The sequence below is a fragment of the Muscardinus avellanarius genome (assembly GCF_963383645.1).
Source record: "Muscardinus avellanarius genome assembly, chromosome: 4".
Classification (NCBI taxonomy): domain Eukaryota; kingdom Metazoa; phylum Chordata; class Mammalia; order Rodentia; family Gliridae; genus Muscardinus; species Muscardinus avellanarius.
In genome coordinates this window covers 148,941,372-148,954,901 of record NC_137789.1, presented here as the reverse complement: position 1 = coordinate 148,954,901, position 13,530 = coordinate 148,941,372, and the positions used below count along the sequence as shown (strand labels likewise).

At 37.6% G+C, this 13,530-nt stretch overlaps 1 protein-coding gene across 1 annotated transcript in view; it reads left to right on the top strand.

Annotated features, from left to right (window-relative positions):
* Positions 1-13,530, top strand: part of PDZD8 (PDZ domain containing 8) — a gene marked incomplete at both ends in the record, with an annotated part of 90,907 nt that overhangs the window by 49,248 nt on the left and 28,129 nt on the right. Inside the window, one exon of the mRNA XM_080693625.1 lies at positions 751-853. Within this exon, the coding sequence (XP_080549751.1) occupies positions 751-853 (103 nt within the window). The remainder of the gene's footprint in view (positions 1-750; positions 854-13,530) is intronic.

Below are 13,530 nucleotides of genomic sequence, written 5' to 3'. Positions count from 1 at the left end.
TTGATTCTAAGAACAACTAATTTAGAAGTTGAACATAAGGATAACCTTTTTGTTCTTCAATAATAACTGTTCTTTAGAAATAACTAGTTTTATGTCATCTCAAAATCAGACCTCAGATGTCCTATTTAGAGGTGATGTCGTTATTCCTAGCTAATTGTTTTCAAGATCATAGAAATGACACAAAGTGCCTTGTGTCCATTGTCTTTTACTCATAGCTCTCAAAGATAATTCTATTTTTACCTCAAATTTTCCAGAAAGAAGCTGAATTCAGATTAAGTAATTTGCCTGTGGTCACATTAGAAGATGAAGAGTGTGTGTGTGTGTGTTTGTGTGTGTCCGCGCGCGCGTGTGTGAGCAGTTGTACTTCGGTGTATTTCATTTTTACAGAGGAAGTATATTATATGTATTACTTTGCAACTTTTTTTTTAATTTTAAGAACCTGTTTTGAATTTCTAGCTTTTGCTTCTACATAGAGATATGTGGTGAATTTCTTTACCTCATGAGAGAGTGAAACTTTGAATTTGACTTGGCTGCTGAAAAACAGCATGTCCTGGAATCTCATCTAATCTTTGCTTTACTTTACTTTTCCACTAGAGGGTGTACCAAATGTTTGATGTAATTTTTTCTTTTTCTGTTACTAAAGGTATAATAACTAGTGGAGTAATGTATTTTTTAAAAAACGATCAGAAAGAAAAAATCTAATACATATAACCAGTATAATGTTCTCCCTGTTTTATTTTTGTACTTCAGGTTACTTATTTTTGGATCCTATGACAGAGAAGCAAATATTCATTGCACATTTGAGTTGAGCAGTAGTGTTTGGGAAGAAAAACAAAGGAGTTCTATTAAGACGGTAAGATTGATTTATACTATTACATCTGTATGCTGTTATGTTCTATAAGCTTTTATTAATTTTATATTTTTTGAGTTATTTTTAGTCATGAACAAATAGTTCTGAACAGCTCTCATTTGTCTTGTTAACAGTTACAACATTGATAATAAATCACATGAAAATAGTAAATATTTATAGACTATCTTCATAAGAAACAAATCTGACTGGTTTTCCTTTCAGAACTTTAAAATTATTTCGGTTATGGGAGTAAGAGGGCATAATTTTACTAAACACCTGAGAAGGAATATGAATTCAAGACATTTGTTCATTAAACAGATATTTACTGAGCATTTATTTTTTGCTAGACACCATTTTAGATGCTGAATAAAGAGTTCAATACAAAGAAAGACCCTATTGCTATTACACTCACGTGAGCTGGAGGTGTGGAAGTGAGGTTTAGAAAATGTGTGTGGGGGGTAAACTGCACATTACAGATAGAACGTAAGCCAGGCGTGGTGGCGCATGTTTGTAATCCCAGTACTTGGGAGGCTGAGACAGGATTATAGGTTCACAGCCAATCTCAGCAATTTAGTGAAGTCCTCTGCAATTTAGTGAGACCCTGTTTACAAATAAAAGAATAGAGCCGGGCGTAGTGGCACATGCTTGTAATTCCAGCATTCGGGAGACTGAGACAGGAGGATTGCGGTTTGTGGAAAGCCTCAGCTACTTAGTGAGGCCCTTTGCAACTCAGTGAGACCCTGTTTCAAAATAAAGAATAAAAAATAGGGCTGGGGGTATGGCTCAGAGGGCGAATTCCCCTGCGTTTCATCTCCAGTACTGCAAAATGAATGAATGAATGAATGAATGAATGAATGAATGAATGAATAAAACCGGCTTGGGAATGTAGCTAGGAGGTAGAATCCCCATGGGCTCCACCCTCCGTACAGCAAAAATAAATAAGTATATGGAATGTAGCAGTAAACAAAAACAAACAAAAACCTGAGAAGTTCCAGAAATTGACAAGTACTGTGAAAAAAATAGGATTAGGACAAAGGAGTTAGAGGTTATGACAAAGGAGGCTCTAAGTCTGGTGACAATAGGGAAGGCCTCTAAAGAGCGTCTAGTGGCTTGCTAGAGAAAATACAGGACATCCAGGAGAATTTGAATTTTAAGCTAACAACAAATAGTTTCTTTAGTATAAATATATCCCCAGCATTTGAAGATTAACAGTCAAATACTGCTAAATCTTTAAAAGGCAACGATAAGGTATTTTTATGAATGTTCCTTTGTTCCCAATTTCTTTTTTCTTTCCTTTTTTTTTTTTTTTTTTTTAATATTGGGGATTGAACCCAGGGGCATTCTGCCTTCAAGCTACACCTCCCAGCCCTAGTTTTTTATTCTTTATTTTGAAACAGGTTCTCACTAAGTTTCAGAGGGCCTCACTAAGTAGCTGAGGGTGGCTGTGAACCTGCGATCCTCCTATCTCAATCTCCTAAGTACTGGGATCACAAGTCTGAACGAACACACCCGGCTTCAGTTTCTTTTCTATGTAGTAACTTTTGTGAACAACTTTACATAAAAAATGAGGCAGGTGATGAAATTCTCTTGGAAGAAATAATTTTCATGTGAGAAGGGATGTAGGGAGACATGAAACTGGAAAATGAGGATGGACTGACTCTCTGTGTTTGAGATTAGTAGAATCTGCTAAGATTTTAAACATGATAACATCAAAACAGAGGTTTTTAAACAGATTTCCTTTTTCTTTGGTGGCTGGCTCTTTTTGCCTAGCTTTCTCTTAAAGTTATATTTTAAGATATTTGATGCATCTCCTCAGAGCAGTAAAATAACCAGCTTTAGAGTTTGTGCTGAAATACATAATTACATGAAAAACCATTTTTATTTTGTCTTGGTACATTTTTGGCTTTGAGTTTGTCATAGCTCACCATTATAATTGGCATTTTCGGTTTCTTTTATTATCTTTTCAAAGATATTAAATTAGACAGATTTAATATTTTATAGCAAAGGTTAGTAAGACTTTAATCTTGATCATTCATTATTTTAGATCTTAGCATATGTCATTGGTATTTTTCCAGAAAGAATTCTGGGTTACTAATTGCATCTGTTTTCGAAAATGTCAACAACAGTAAATATCTACAGGTGTTAAGTTACTTATATTTGAATTTAATAACTCTCCAGGGAGGAGAATTACCTTGTTTTTCAAAACATCATAAAATATGAAGGAATAGAATCAATTTGATAGTTTAGGATATATTGCAAATTTGGGTAGACAATAAAGCAGCATTCAATATTATACTAAATCCTTGATGAGTTTAGGAATTTATCATTGTATATAAATATAACATTCAGCCTTAAAAAGTCCTTTTTAAATGTTAAAATTTGTTCAGGGCATTTATCACTAATTGTAATGAATACACAGACAGTTACAGCAATTGAATCTCAGTTCATTCCAACCAGTAATCACAAGTGGCTAGGGCTGCCATATTAAACAGCATAGATCTAGAAGGATGTACAATACAATTTTCAGATTTTCATACGCCACTAAGCTTTTCTTAAAATGTGCCACATTAAGCCGGGTGTGGTAGTGCACGCTTGTAATCCCCGCGCTTGGGAGGCTGAGACAGGAGGATCACATGGGTTCGAAGCCAGCCTCAGCTACTTAGTGAGGCTTTCAGCAACTTAGTGAGACCCTGTTTCCAAATAAAATGTACAAAAGGTCTGGGAGTATAGCCCGGAGGTAGAAAGTCTCTGGGTTCCAGCCCCAGTACCACCAAAAAAAAAAAAAAAAAAAATGTGCCACATTAAGAGGTGCAAAACGAAGGAAGAACTCTCAAGACAAATATGAAAGAAAGAATTTCACACTAAAAACATGAGAGTTCTAAACTCCTCAAACAAATTATATATATCATTTTCACCCAAAACAAGAAATTCAACTTTCTTGAATTGATGTCACAAAATGAAATCTTTTTAATACTTATTTAAAAATTATGAAATTCTTAGCCGGGCATCGTGGCGCACGCTTGTAATCCCAGCATTTGGGAGGCTGAGATCAGAGGATCACGGTTTGCAGACAGCCTCAGCTACTTAGGCCCTCTGCAACTTAGGGAGACCCTGTTTCAAAATAAAGAATAAAGAATAGGACAGGGGGTATAGCTTGGAGGTTCCATCCCCAAACCCACCAAAAAAAAAAAAAATCATGAAATTCTTACAGAAGATTCTGTGCATTTCTGGTTGTTATAAGAAAAACATAATAGAGCTGGGTAAGATGGGGGAAAGAGAAAATTAACACAGAAATGAGATAGCCATATAAAATTAAATATATGGGAAAATTAGTGTTCTTCAGCTGAAAAGACAAAGGGTGAGTGATTAATGAAAGTTTATAAATACAAAAAGTAAACAAAAGGAAAGTCAACAAATTTACTGAGTAGGGAACAAAGGCTATGGAACTGTGAAGATAAATGTCATGTCCCCAATGATAATCAGATGATAATGCTAAAAGAATACTTATCGAGCAGGCTGCACAGTTGCTGGTAGACTTCACTAGTAAGCTTTTTTTTTTATTTTTATTTTTTAACGCTATATGCCCTATACCTAGTAAAATTCCTGGCATGTTACAGTTGTTTGAATATTCTGGAAGCAGGGGGGAAATATAAATGGTCTTTTGAGATACAAATCTGGTTCTGTCTATTGCCTGCTTAAGTCCCTCAGTGACTTCTTACTGCTTGTAGGAGAATGACAGATTCTTTAATGTGGCCAACAAAGTCCTTCCTGGCCTTGCCTCTGCCTATTTTTCCTTCTCTTCCCCTCCCATTCTCACCCTTGGCCATGCTGGCCATCTTTCTCTCCTTCATACTGGTCCTGTCTGTCCTGGTATGTGTGTACCTCCCCCACCTCGTTTCTCCACACACATATCCATACATGCCCCATTCTTCCGCGCTCTCCTTGTGCCAGACTTTTGGTTGTTTGCCTTCAGATACATTCTTTGCTGCTCTCCGTAACCGACAGGGCTAACCTCTTCCAGCTGTATTTCAGCGTTTCAGCATCAGCTGACTTTCAACTGGCTTTGACCAGATCAAAGACTCAGGGGAATGGGAGTGGACTGAGGAAGCTAGGGTCTTCTTCCTCTACTTCTCTGCCTTGGACTACGTGTCTGGCAGCTGCTCCTCTTCTCCATGGCTCCCTGCTCTTCACAGGAAAGGCCTTCCATGCTTCCAGCTTCTGTTCCATGCTCTACTAATACCACCTCCTCCCTCTGTCATCCAGCTGAATATCAGCACTTATAACTGGTGCTAATATATGAGTTTCTTCACTGTCTCCTGTTTGATACTCTGTTTCTCAGTCATTCAGAATAGCCATTCCCATTTTAAAGTCCTGTGCTTTCAAATAGGTGAAGGTTTTTCACTCTTCTTGATGTACCAATCATCATTTCCTCTGGGAAGTTACAAAAACTCCTTGGCAAGTATGTCACTGTTGGAAGTTTACCTTTGTATTTATATGATAATTTGATCACTTGTCTTCAACAATCTCTTTTATTATTGCAGGTACCGTGCCTGTTTTGTTCTGGACAGTCAGTGTTTCTGGGAAGGCTGGACCTGGCTATCTATATACATCAGCCTCCAAATACCCTTAACAGTTTTTATTCAGACCTTCAGGGTTTCAGCTTTTGTGGTTTTTGTTGTTGTTGTTATTGTTGTTGTTTTTGGTCTAGGGATGGAACCTAGGGGCATTTGACCTCCGAGCTACACTCCCTGCCCTATTTTTTATTCTTTATTTTGAAACCGGGTCTCACTGAGTTGCAGAGGGCCTCACTGAGTAGCTGAGGCTGTCCGCGAACCGCGATCCTCCAGTCTCAGCATCCCAAATGCTGGTATTACAAGGGTGTGCCACCCCATCTGGCTTTCAGTATGACTTTTAACTTTACTTCTATCTTCTTTCTCCCTTCAAGGAAATCTCTGATCCCTTTTAACCAGATAATCTTTAGAGTGAGGAAATTCACAGAATGAGATTTATTGCTCAGTATAACTTTTGTGAAAAGCCTGGTTTTTAGGATGAGAATTTGTTGTTGTTGTTGTTGTTGTTAATATATATATATATATATATTTTTTTTTTGGTGCACTGTATTCATACATCATAGTGGGATACAAACTTTTGTAGACATACATGCACACATCGCCCAGTCAGCCCCCACCCGAACCCCACCCCATTCTCTCCCCATCCCTCCCTCCCATGCTTGGCTTAGTGGTTGACATCTAGTATTATAACAATTTATCTAAAATTAAAAATGATAATCTCACATAATAGTTTCATTTGTCTGATACCAAGCTTTTGATGACTTAAAGATAACATTTCAATATTTCTTTTTGCTTTCTTTCTTACCAGAGAATATTTTTTTCTATTTTTTTTAGGTGAAACTATCATATATTTATATATTTATTTTTCAGAAAAAAAAATCTATCCTAATATGGAAAATGGACTCTAGATACCCAAAATGATCTTGAAAAAGAACAAAGCTAGAAGATATATATTTTCTGATTTCAAACCATATAAAGCTACAATAATTGAAACAGTGTAGTACTATTCTAAAGGCAGATATATAAACCATTGGAGTTAAATAAAAGCCTAGAGCTAAATTCTTCCCTATATTGTCAAGTTATTTTTGACAAGGTTTCCACGAACATTTGGTGGTAGAAATAATAATCTTTTAACTAAATATTGTTGAAACATATTACATGGAAAAGAATAAAGTTAGACCCTTACCTAATCCCATATACAAATATTAACTCAAAATAGATAAAAGACCTAAATATAAATCTTAAGACTATAAACTTTTAGGAGAAAATCTGGGTCATAAAACCTCACAACATTGAAATTGGCAGTGATTTCTTGGATATGATTTCAATGGCACAGGCAACACAAGAGTATACAAACTCCCTAAAAAATAAAAAAAATATTGTATATCCAAAGACTATGTAAACAGAGTTAACAGTTACTAATAGAATGGGATAAAATATTTCCAAATGCTCTATCTGAAGGTATATTAATATTCCAACTAGAAATCCTAAAAATTAACAACAATAAAGGCAAACAATACTATTTAGAGGTAGGTAAGAGACTAACATAAATAATGAATCTCCACAGATAACCAATCTTAGTTGTCTGTTGGATGGAAACTCTTGTTTCTCTGGTTCTGGTGTGTGTTACCTATTTCTTCTTTGTAGTTAATCTCTTTGAGTATTTTCTCTAGTGCTGGTTTTGAAGACATAAATTCCTTCAGTTTCTGTTTGTCATGGAAGCTTCTTATTTCTCCATCTAATTTGATAGAAAGTTTTGCTGGGTAGGAAATTTTTGGCTGGAAGTTGTTTTCTTTCAGAGTTTGGAATATGTTACTCCAAGCCCTTCTGGCTCTCATGACTTGGTTTGGGAAGTCTGGAGTGATTCTAATTGGTTTGCCTCTGAATGTCATTTGGCCCTTTGTTTTTGTTGCCTTTAAGATTCTCTGCTTGGCTTCCACATTGGTCATTTTGACAATTATGTGGCGTGGGGATCCTCTTCTCCGATCCTGTCTAAAGGGAGTTCTATAAGTTTCCTGGATCTGTGTATCAACCTCTTGCTCTATGTTTGAAAAATTTTCTGCTATTACTTCCTTGAAGAGATTGTTGATCCCTTTGGTTTCACTTTCTTTTCCCTCCTCTATTCCAATTATTCTTAGGTTAGCTCTCTTAAAATGGGCCCATATTTCTTCAATATCAGATTCCTGCTGTCGGATATTTTTTCCTAGATTAGAAACTATGCGTTCATTTTTGGAATGATCATCTTCTAAGAGCGAGATTCTGTTCTCCATGTGGTCTAATCGGTTGTCTGTGCTTTGAATTGAGGCCTTTACTTCATTAATTGCATCCTTTATCTCTTTTTGGCTCTCTCTGAGTTCTTTTCGAAGCACCTCTATTATTTCTACAGTTATTTTCCTGATTTGATCTTCTAGAAATCTCTGATTTTCTGTTTTATTGGGTTCTGATGTTGTGGGTTTGTGGGCATTCATTGCTCCAGTATTATTCCTCTTTCCCATGATTTCGGAAGTTTGTGCCTTCTCTGGGTTCTTCCCTTGGGTCACTATGATTTTACTTAAGGTGTTCTGGATCTCAAGTCAGTAGTATCTCAGACCCCACTACTCCTTTACTGGGTTGTATCACAGAGTCTCCAACCCAGAGAGTCGATAGAGGCTGCTTTAGACTGTGGGGGGTGCCAGGTTGCACGTTCTCCTATGGTGTGATAGCTCTGCCACCGCCCCTTCCCCACTGGGTCAAGTCCCAGGGAGTACAGTACTGGGATTTCTCCTCTGTGGCCCGCAATTTGACTCACTGTTCTTGAGTACTCAGATGTAGCTGTACTGGATTCGGTGAATTCTTTGCTGCTGCCGCCGGTGGCAATATGGCGCCGCTATTACGCTCTCGGCCGTGAGGCTGGCGTATTTCTCCTTGGTTTTTATTTCCACTCTGAATCCCTGCAGCGTGTGCTGAGCTCAGCCACTGGGAGCTTTAGATTTTACCTGCGGCAAGAAATCCTGCCTGGCTGTTCCGCAGCGGCTCACCTCGGCTTGCTGTAGCCGTCTGGTGAAGTCGCCGCTGCCGCCGGCAGTATGGCGCTGCTGCCGCAGTCTCGGGCGTGAGGCCGGTGTATCTCCTCTGTGGCTCTGAGCTCTGTTCTCAGTCCGCTTTCTCTCTGGAGCCTGGTGATTTTTTTTTTTGTTTCTCTGGTGATGGTGTTTTCTGGCTATGAAAGGCGCTGATTTTGTGGTAATTGAGAATTTGTTTACAAATGTGTTATTTTGTAGTATAATTATTTTACTCTTGTATTACTAAAACATTAAAAAAAAACTTGTTGCTCTATGTGTATAGTTTAGGGTAGCCTAAATAAAACAACTAGATACAATCTAGTTGCTGGACACTGTGGCACACACTTGTAATACAGTACTTCCGAGGCTAAGGCAGGAGGATCACAGGTTTGAAACCAGTCTCAGCAACTTAGCAAGACCCTCAACAACTTAGCAAGACCCTGTTTCAAAATGAAAAGTAAAAAGGACTTGCAAGTATAGCTCAGAGGATTTAATCTCCAATACCAAAAATAAATGAATAAATAAATAAAAATTTACTAGTCTTCCCTTTTAGTTCTGGAGAATTTTAGGAGCCTTGCTGAATGATGCAGAATGAATGTACTGTGTCCAGATCTATCCATGTATTGTTGAATGTTCATACAAAGAACTTAAAACTCCCTAAAGAACTGTGATCTCACCTAAGAACATCTGAAACAGACTGACTTATAAATACATTAGGTCAGATGCCTCAGAGTTGGCATTTTGGTGTGTTTATCTAAGGCCAGATGCCTTGCGGGGAGCATTTTGGTGTTCCTATTTAACCACCTGCCATTTACAGTCTTAATCTTATCAAAAGGAAGAGGAAGATTAAAGCAAATAAAGCTTTTTTGAAAATGTCAGTTTTTATGAAAACTCTGGTTTAGTTCAATTTGATAATATTTGCGAATGCAGCAAGACTCAATGAAATTTTAACCATATATAATGTTCTATAATTTGGCTTTTAAATACAAAATGCCTTTGAACTTTAATAGTAAATTTTATGCAACATTTCCTCTCTTAAAGTTCATCTTGGTTAAAAATGAGTTTTCTTTTTGTGATACTGGGGATGGAACCCAGGGGCATTCAACCTCCAAGCTACACCTCCATCCCTCTTTTTATTCTTTATTTTGAGACAGGGTCTCACTGAGTTGCAAAGGGCTTCACCAAATAGCTGAGGCTGGCCGCAAACTGTGATCTTCCTGTTTAAGCCTCCCAAATGATGGGATTACAAGTATGCGCCACCACACCCGGCTCTAAAAATGAGTTTTCTGTCTTGTGTTTTGTTACTGTTTAGTATCATAAATTGCTGGAGAAAGAGTAGGAATTTATGTTAAAATATAGAAACATAAACTCTTCAAATAAAATCAGTGTAAGGCACTGTAAGTAAAAGAAACTGAGGTGAAGGCATTTTATGATCTTTCAAGGGAAATAAGATCTGTAGTACCATGTGCCTCAATCAGTATTACTCTTAGTATTTGATGGTTAGTAAGAGAGTTTTTGAATAAAATACTGTAACCTTCAGATGAAAGGGAAGTAACATTTTGTGTGTGTGTGTGGGGGGGAGAAACAAGAATATATTAAGGCAGTGATATTTGAGCCTTGCCTTACAACTAGGATTTTGAAGTTGTAGGGAGGGTATTTCAAGGCAGAGGGCATAGCATAAACCCAATAAAGAGTAAGAGTACTTGAGTATATTTAAGATGTAATGAATTGTCCAAGTTGGTTTAAGAATATGGTAGCATAGCAAGATTATGCAAAACAAGAATAAAAGCCAAGACCACATTGTAGAGTGTTCTAAAAATCAGGTTAGGAAGCTTAGCTGTCTCCAAGATAATAGGAGCTATTTAAATGGAAACAGTCTCATAAGAATCTTTAAACGGGAGACGGGTGACGTAGAGCTGAATTTGAGTTTTAGGCCACTTGCTGGCAGCACAACCTTTAGTCAACAAATCATCTTATCTACAAGTCTATAAAACAGGACTGATCTTGTTTCTCATGACTGTATGAAAGTTGAATGAGATTCTACATATGAAAATACCTAGCACAGTACCTGACACATGGCAGGTAGTCAGTCATGTGCGTATTAAATCTGGAAGCAGTGGGCAAAATCAGCAACCATCTGACAAGATGAAGACCTGAAATACTAGAGGTGAGGGGGCAATGAAAGTCTAACCCAGGTGGTGACAATGCAAGGAGAAAGTAGAGTTGGTGTAACTTTGGATGCCTCTGGGAGGGAGGGGTTTTGAGTAAAGGGGAAGCCTAAAAGACAGATCTGTGAGGAGGAAAAGGAAGGGGAAAAAGAGGATCTCATTCTGGGCAGGTTGGGTTTGAGGTTATACAACACACTATGAAAAAGGGCAATGCAGAGGTTAGGATTAATTTTTGTTTGTTTGTTTTATCTACTGTGTTTTGGCTTTGTCTGTGTATTTTCAATTCTGTTACTTCAAGTTTTAGTGAACCTTTAATTGAAACATTTAGCTTATATGCTATACTTTTTAGATCTCTTTTCAAATAGGATAAGAAAAACAGTGGATTCACAATATAGTGGTATGAACCCCCCCCCCCACCTTTTTTGGCAATGCTGGGAATCAAACCCAAGATCTCATGCATGCTAGCCAAGTACTCTACCATTGAGCTACATCTCCAGCCCTATTTTTTTTTTTTTTTTCTTTTTGTACTGGGGATTGAGCCCAGAGGCATTCTACCTCTGAGCTATACCCCCAGCCTGGTTTTATTTCTTAATTGGAAACAAGGTCTTACTAGGTTGCTGAGAACCTCACTAAGTTACTGAGGCTGGCTTTGAACCTGTTACCTCCTGTCTCAGCCTCCCAAATACTAGGATTACAAGTGTGTGGCACCACATCTGATAGCCCTAAAATATTTAAAAAGAGATTTTGAGAAAAAAGTAAGGTGTTAATATTTATAAAACTTAAACATTACTTTCACGTTCTATTTTTCATGACCCATTTGTTTTTGCCTTCCAACAGACAAATGGAAATAGAGAACCATCAACAGCAACACTTAATTCATCTTTCTTATTACTCTCTTTCCATAAAGTGTTTATTTTACCACATGGATAATTGAATATAAGTAGCATTTTTACTGGGTTTGGAGACAGCTGTATTTATTTCCCATATGTAAGCATGTCAATTTCCATTGATAATGGATTTGTACTAGACAAATAGGTGGTTATATTTGAAAACTGGTTATATATAAGCAGTATGCTCAATATTATAAAGGTAAGAATGCTTATTTAATTACTGAAAATAAGACTACTTCTGGATAATTCGTTATATTTCTTTTAAAGGTTAATGATTCTTTGAATATGGAAAGATGGCTTGTTTTCTAAATGAATTATGTGTGGATTATCATTCATAAATTGGTCAACACTGAGAATATTGTCAGTGTAAGTAGGAAACTATTAAGCATAAGGAAGTATCATGAAGCAGATTTTTAATTTTTGTGATATACTCATTTGCAAAATGTGAGGAAGCATGTATGTTTTAACAATATAATTGGGAATTCCTGTAAGATAAAAGTTACATATGCTTGGAAATTGGTATGAGCTATTTTTCCTATTTTAAAAAAAAACAAAACTTGCCAGGCGTGGTGGCAGACGCTTGTAATCCCCATGCTTGGGAGGTGGAGACAGGAGGATCGCGCAGGTTCGAAGCCAGTTGCGCTGGCTTAAGAAACCCTGTTTCCAAAAATAAATTAGGTCTGGGAGTGTAGCCCAGAGGTAGAAAGGCTTCCAGGAACCCTAGTACCACCCCCGCAAAAAAAAAAAAAACTTCAAAGAAGACTGCAAAACTCAACCTTAATTCCACTACCCAGAGAGACCATGGTTAACTTTTTAGACAAACTTAATAAACACGCTGTTTCTTTTTTTTTTCATAATTTTTTTTTTTTTTTAGAGAATTCGCTTACTTACTAGATCCCCTAAATATAAATAAAGGTTTTGTGGGAGAGGTCAAAAGAGACAGGGTCTCGCTATGTTGCCCAGGCTGGAGTGCAGTGGCTATTCACAGGCGCGATCCCACTACTGATCAGCACGGGAGTTTTGACCTGCTCCGTTTCTGACCTGGGCGGGTTCACCCCTCCTTAGGCAACCTGGTGGCCCCTCGCTCCCGGGAGGTCACCATATTGATGCCGAACTTAGTGTGGACACCCGATCGGCATAGCGCACTACAGCCCAGAACTCCTGGACTCAAGCGATCCTCCCACCTCAGCCTCCCGAGTAGCTGGGACTACAGGCGCGCGCCACCACGCCCGGCTAAACACACTATTTCATACAGAATGTATGTATGCATTCTTTAAAGAATAAAACAAAATCATTTATTTTATAACTGCTCTTTTCACAACTTAACAGTGTACTAAGGGCATATTTCTATTATGTATATATGTCATTATTTTTATGCCTGCAATGTATTTCACTGTGCACCTTAATTTATTTAACCATTCACCTATAGATGAACATTTAGGGTTTTATTTTTGATGTTTTGGTGTTTTAAAGAAATCTATAATTTCAGTGTGTGTGTATTTGTGCACATTTATTCTTTATAGAGGGATTACTAGGAATTGAACCAGGAACATTCTACCTCTGAGCAACACCCCAGCTCTTTTTAGTCTTAATTTTGAAGCAGGGTCTTACTAAGTTACTGAGAAACTCGTTAAGTTGCTGAGGCTGGCCCCAAACCTGTAATCTTCCTGTCACAGCCTACCAAGTATTGAGATTACAAACATGTAATACCATGCCTAGCAACATTTATTCTTTGTCATGATTTGGTCTACTTCTTTCTGTAAAGAGCCAGATGGTAAATATTTTTGGCTTTCCAGGACAGACAATCACTAATGAAACTACACAGTTCCACTGTCTTGGTTTAGAAGCTGACATAAACAATACATAGACAATTGAGCACGGCTGTTTTTGAGTAAAAAACTTCTTTAAAACCAACCCATAAGCCCAGCATGGTGGCACGCACCTTTATTCCTAATACTTGGGGAAACTAAGCCAGGAGGATCCTAGGTACCAGGCTCGTGGGCAGTAACT